The sequence below is a fragment of the Myotis brandtii genome, unplaced genomic scaffold (assembly GCF_000412655.1).
Source record: "Myotis brandtii unplaced genomic scaffold, ASM41265v1 scaffold825, whole genome shotgun sequence".
NCBI classification, from domain to species: domain Eukaryota; kingdom Metazoa; phylum Chordata; class Mammalia; order Chiroptera; family Vespertilionidae; genus Myotis; species Myotis brandtii.
This window is the reverse complement of record NW_005371349.1, coordinates 2,122,307-2,127,665: the sequence shown is the minus strand read 5'-3', so window position 1 is coordinate 2,127,665 and position 5,359 is coordinate 2,122,307. Positions and strand designations below refer to the sequence as shown.

Sequence of the window (5,359 nt, the reverse complement as noted above, 5' to 3'; positions counted from 1 at the left end):
CCTGGGCCTCACCTGCAGGAGTGGAGGGGACCTCAGGGCCGCTGACCGGTGGCTCCATGGGCCCCGGGTAGGGCGGTGGTGGGGGCTGCACGTATCCCATGGCCCCGTCCATCATGGGAGGTCCCGGATAGAACTCTGCTCGGCAAGAGAGGGACAGGGACCCCGTGAGCGGCCAGCCCCCGTTAGTCCTGGAGCAGGTCCCACAAGTCTCCCCTCTACACCGCCCTGGCCTGGGTGGGGCTGGTTAGTGGGTGGGTGAGGGGTGGGCAGCAAAGGACACACTCACCAGGTGGGGGCGGTGGGTAGGGGTAGCCAGGAGGGCAGGGGTACATTCCATTGGCGACGGGCGGGGGGAAGACATAGGGCCCGGTGGGCAGGTAGGAGTACCCATAGGCTCCAGGGGGCGCTTCGCCTCGGGAGGCTGCAAGCACAGGGGAGAGAAGTGCGCTCTCAGCCTCGGGCTGGGGGAGGGTCCCACCCCTGGGAGGGGGGCTCGGGGTCCCAAGATGTGCACAGCAGACGGGCCTTATCCCACGTCATCCGCTCCCCCCACACTTGAGTTGACCTTGGTCAGAACAAGGCGAGGGGCCAGGATGGGGAGAGAGATCAGAGGGGGAGGTCAAGAACAGGGGTAGAGGGAGAGGGAGAGGGAGAGGGAGGGAGAGGGAGAGACAGAGGGGGAGAGACAGAGAGGGAGGGAGGGAGGCAGGGAGGGAGGGAGGCAGGCTCAGGGCGGGGACTGGGTAAGGATGCCTGTGCACACAGCTCTCGGGGGCCGAGTGTTTGAGGGTTCTTGTCACAACCCCCCAGACAGCACCCGTAGGGCCCCGATGTCTAGAGCCCTGATACCTTGCGACGCCACCTGCAGCATCCGCTGTCCGAACTCGATGGCGCCCCCTGCCGTGAAGGTCAGCTTGTATGAAGCAGAGCCTTCCCAGCCACCTGGGGGGACAGCGCAGCCAAGCTCAGGACACAGTCACTGTGAGCCCATGGTCCTCTCCGCCCGGCCAACGCCCGAGGCTGAGGAAAGGGCTGGCTCTGCAGCCTCGATGGACCAGACCTCGGCCTCCAGCCACCGCGCCGGCCCCGCGAGCCTACGGGGCGTTTCCTCTGGGAACAAACTTGTCCTCCCGCTCAGCACTGTGAGTGCATCGGCACCAGGGCCTCCCGCCCCAATCACGCCACTTCCCAGGAGCAGGCACCGTCAGCAACCACTGACGTTCCAGCTCAGGGCTGATCTCGCCCTGAGGGGCCCAAGGATGGACTCCCGGGCCCTCTGGCCTGGCTCCCGCCAAAGGGGACCTGTGAGCCCTAGTGACAACACGAGCTCCCGGGGCGGGCGAGGGCCGGGGGGCTGGGCAGAGGTCAAGGGCGCCTGGGAAAGAGCCCGCCAAGCAGGACCTCCCCGCATCACAGAGCAGCTCCTCGGGCTCCAGGGAGAGGCCCTTCCACCCTGAAACCGGGACACGCCCGGGTCGCAAGCGCTTCCACTCGCGCAGTCACCCGCTACTTCCCTCCCTGCGAAGGTGATGTGCGCTGCCACCTCGATGCCAGCATTTCCAGTTCTTGTCAACCAAACCCACCGCCGCTACACAGCTGGCGCCCAGGTGTGGGTGTTGGAAGCTAACTCAGACCAGGAAAAGGATGAGCTGGGACGGTAAGGGACCAAGGAGGCCATCTCCACGGCCGCCGTTAGCGCCGGAGCGCCTCTCTGGAAGCCCATGGATGTCCCTAGCCCCCCCCACCCCCCCAGTCACCTACCTCCTGCCTCAGCCTTCACTGTCCCCTTGATGTAGTTTGCACCAAACACAGGCTGCTTGATCTCACAGTCCTTCATCAGATAAAAGGGCATCATGAAGGACCGCATGGCATCCTTCCCCTTGGACAGAAAGATGACCTGCAGCGAGAGAAGACGAGAACCATCACCAGCCAACCGCCGCCCAGCGGGCCATCGCTTCCTGCGTGTGGCGAGTCCACGCCAGTGCGGGGCGGGCAGCCCGAGCCAGGGCCCAGCGGCCAGAGCTCTCCGCTGGCACAGACCCTCCTGGGAGAGCCTTTCACAGGGAGAGGCCAGACGTGCAGTCCCAGAAAACCGTGCCACTCACAGGCAGCTCGGGAGCACAGACGGCTGTCACTGAGGCGGTGGAGGTGGCGGATGTGGTGCGGCAGTGACAGGGCCTGCAAAGCTAAGGCAGAGGCAGGGGCGAGGCAGGGGAGGAGTCCTGAAGGGAGGTCTGGCCTGAGCTTTGCAGAACCAAGAACGAAGTCGTGGCAAGGGCGTGGGAGCCCGGACAAGGGGGCTGAGGGACCCCTCCCCAGACTCACTGCCCAGGCAGCAGGTCTCACACCCGCGCTTGCAGAGCCATCAGTTTCACACCCACAGCTCCAGTGACCGAAGATGCCACCTGAACCACCAGACATGGGCTTGGAGCCTCTCCTTTTGCTGCTAAATCCCGGTGAACACGAGGATGTGCTCCGCCCCCCGCCAGGCAAGCCTGACTCCTGGGAACTCCAGGGCCTTTCCCAGGACGCCCGCTGGGATTTCTCTGGAAGTCTCTGTCGCCTGGGCAGCTCTCAGGCGAGGCCACTGTGCAGCCCGGCATTCCTCGCTCTGCAGGGTTGCGCCGGGCTCTCTGCCCGGTCCGGAGGCTGTGGTCATGCTACTGCATCCTGGTTACCATATTTATCACTCTGATGTGCAAAGGCCTGGAGGCTACGCCTACAGAAATCAAAATAACAGCAGCCTCTCCTCCCCAGGCCCAGGCCATCCCAGCAGCGCCTCCAGAACACAGAGCTTATGCAGCAACAGCGCTGGGACTTGCAGGATTCACTGCCCAGTGGTCAGTTCGGCTGCACAAACAGCCTGGTGGTTCTAGGACCCAGAAGCACGTGGCAGAGAAACTCGCGGAGTGAGGAACTAACAGTCACGTGGTTCGGAGGCCGCTGGACTCACAAGACTGAGGCTGCCCTAAGACTCACATCAGCTGCAGGAGCCACGCCTCCAAGCCAACCACTGTAAGGGGTGACTCACCCGGTAAGGGGTCAGGTAAACGGTGCCTTTCTTGGTCCCTTTGAAGGCCTCTGGCACATTCTTCATGTCATTGAACGTAAGTTCCACATGCTCATAGGACATGAGGATGCTGCGATGAGAAAAGAGAGGGTCTGATGAGACAGTCTGCAGCCACGATCTGTTACCAGGGACTGGCCCCTCCTGGTAGGCAGCGACCTGGCATGCCGTCTCTGGAACAGTTTCAACATTGCTGCAAGGAAGCTATTCCCACGGCCATGGGAGAGATGAGCTAGTCGGGGTTCTACTGAATTCCCAGCCCCACTACCAGCCCGAGTGGCCAGCGCAGCAGAGGAGCCGCCGGGCTGTGACGAGGTTAGATTATCTGAGGTCACTCCTATCTCCTTCGGAGTCCTTGACCAGGTGTTCCATGTTTGTTGGTTTTTTATTTTTCATATATTTTTATTGATTTCAGAGAGAAAGGGAGAGGGAGAGGGAGAGAGAGCCAAAGACACATCAATGATTAGAGAGAATCATTGATCGGCTGCCTCCTGCACGCTCCCAACTGGGGATGGAGCCCGCAACCTGGGCACGTGCCCTTGACCGAAATCGAACCCAGGACCCTTCAGTCCACAGGCTGACGCTCTATCCACTGAGCCAAACCGGTTAGGGCAGGGGTCCTCAAACTACAGCCCGAAAACATTTATCCGGCCTGCCGGGTGTTTCTGCCGCCGCTGCCTGTTGCTTAGCAGCCGACTAGTTTTTTTTTAAACTATAGTCCGCCCCTCCAACGGTCTGAGGGACAGTGAACTGGCCCCCTGTTTAAAAAGTTTGAGGACCCCTGGGTTAGGGCATTGTTGGTTTGTTTTTAATCCTAACACATAAACATTCTAAGACATGATTACACATTACAAAATGGCTGACTTCAGGGTTCCTTTCAACCTGGGGCTCGTCAGCTGGGTCTGCAGGGATGTCAGTCCCTGGAGCCCCAGAGATGATCCTGTACCTGCCTTTTCCTGGGAAAACCTACAGCTTTCATCTCTCTCAAGGGGTTCGTGACTTGAAGAGCCAGGAGGGCCATTTTACACATGGAATTTTGAACACGAATTTAAGCTGCAAAGCCTGTGTACACGTTTTGTTTTCAGGCTGAGGCATTTTCTGAAACAAGGAACACCATTATTTAGCAGCACTGAGCCCCAAGCCAGGCAGGAGGCCCAACCGAACTGATACATCTTGTCCCAGAAAAAGCTCACTGAGAGGGTAAGAAAAACAGTCCCGGGCGATGTTACCAAATGGCATCAACAGTGTCTGCCAGGCCAGGGACTGGCTGGAGCACAGAGGCTACAAACTGGGAGCAACGTGAGGTTTCTCTGATTATAAGATAACAAGGTTGGTCTAAGTTCACGCGGTTCCTCCTCCCAAATATCACAACTTCCTCCACTGGGGAGGGGTCAGCGGGAAGGGGACGGGCACCGGAAAAGAGAAGCACAGTCCAGAGAAGATAGGTCATGACAGGCACAGGATGGCAGGTAACATGGAGTCAGCACTCCTGGGTGAGGGCCCTGGGCGCTCTCAGGACTCTGACTCATCCAGCTTCCAGGTGGCGGCTGCTGGGCTGGTGCTGCCCTGAGCGGCTACAGGCTCTGATCCACCAAATCTCCTCCGGGGACTCGGGTTCCTAAGCTCCTTCTGCCTTTACCACGAGCGTCGGGCTCAGCTTAGCCCAACCAGGGCGGGCCGGTCCGGTGCTCAAGGCCCACGGAGCAAGGAGAGAGGAGCCATCCAGCAGCCCAGGCGGTGGGGGAGAGAGCATTCACTGGGGGTGGGGGGTGGGGTGGGGGTTTGGCAGAAAGAATCTGCAAGTGGGGAGACCTCTGCTTTGGGGAATCACCAAGCCGACAGGTATGGCGCTGGACAAACGGTATCTATCTAAGCTCAGCTCTGGCCTGGTTCTCATCTGAGCAGTTCTGGAACATACTGGAAGTTTCACCTACTGATTTTGGAGTCAAGACTCTTTTCCTGGAATTCCATCTGTTACAGCTCTGTGACCTCGGGCAAGTTACTTAACCTCTCCGTGGCCCCCCCGCACCCCGCCCCCATTCCCTACATATGAAATGTGTATAATAATAGTATCTGCCCCACAGGACTTACGTATTAAATACGGTAGGAGAGGGGCAGTGCCTGATGCGTAGTAACATAGTAAAGGCCCAATAAACGGCAATTATTTTTGTCGAAGGCTCTTCCCATCACTTACAAGTCGCCGTTTCTGGGAAAGGGGCTCAAGAACTACCCCCTGGGCCCCACTGGCTTCCTTCAACTTCGTGCCCGTCCGCCGCCCCACCCCCATCCCGA

General features: G+C 59.6%; 1 protein-coding gene across 2 annotated transcripts in view; it reads right to left on the bottom strand.

Moving 5' to 3' along the window:
• The window catches only part of WBP2 (WW domain binding protein 2), a 26,535-nt gene that overhangs the window by 20,686 nt on the left and 490 nt on the right, over positions 1-5,359 (bottom strand). The window contains exons 2-6 of one of the 2 annotated variants that reach the window (XM_005884261.2): positions 3,032-3,140; positions 1,762-1,897; positions 850-942; positions 287-421; positions 13-135 (exon numbers count right to left, since the gene is read on the bottom strand). In XM_005884261.2, the coding sequence (XP_005884323.1) occupies positions 13-135; positions 287-421; positions 850-942; positions 1,762-1,897; positions 3,032-3,140 (596 nt within the window). The remainder of the gene's footprint in view (positions 1-12; positions 136-286; positions 422-849; positions 943-1,761; positions 1,898-3,031; positions 3,141-5,359) is intronic. The other variant, XM_005884262.2, reaches the window with a different exon arrangement.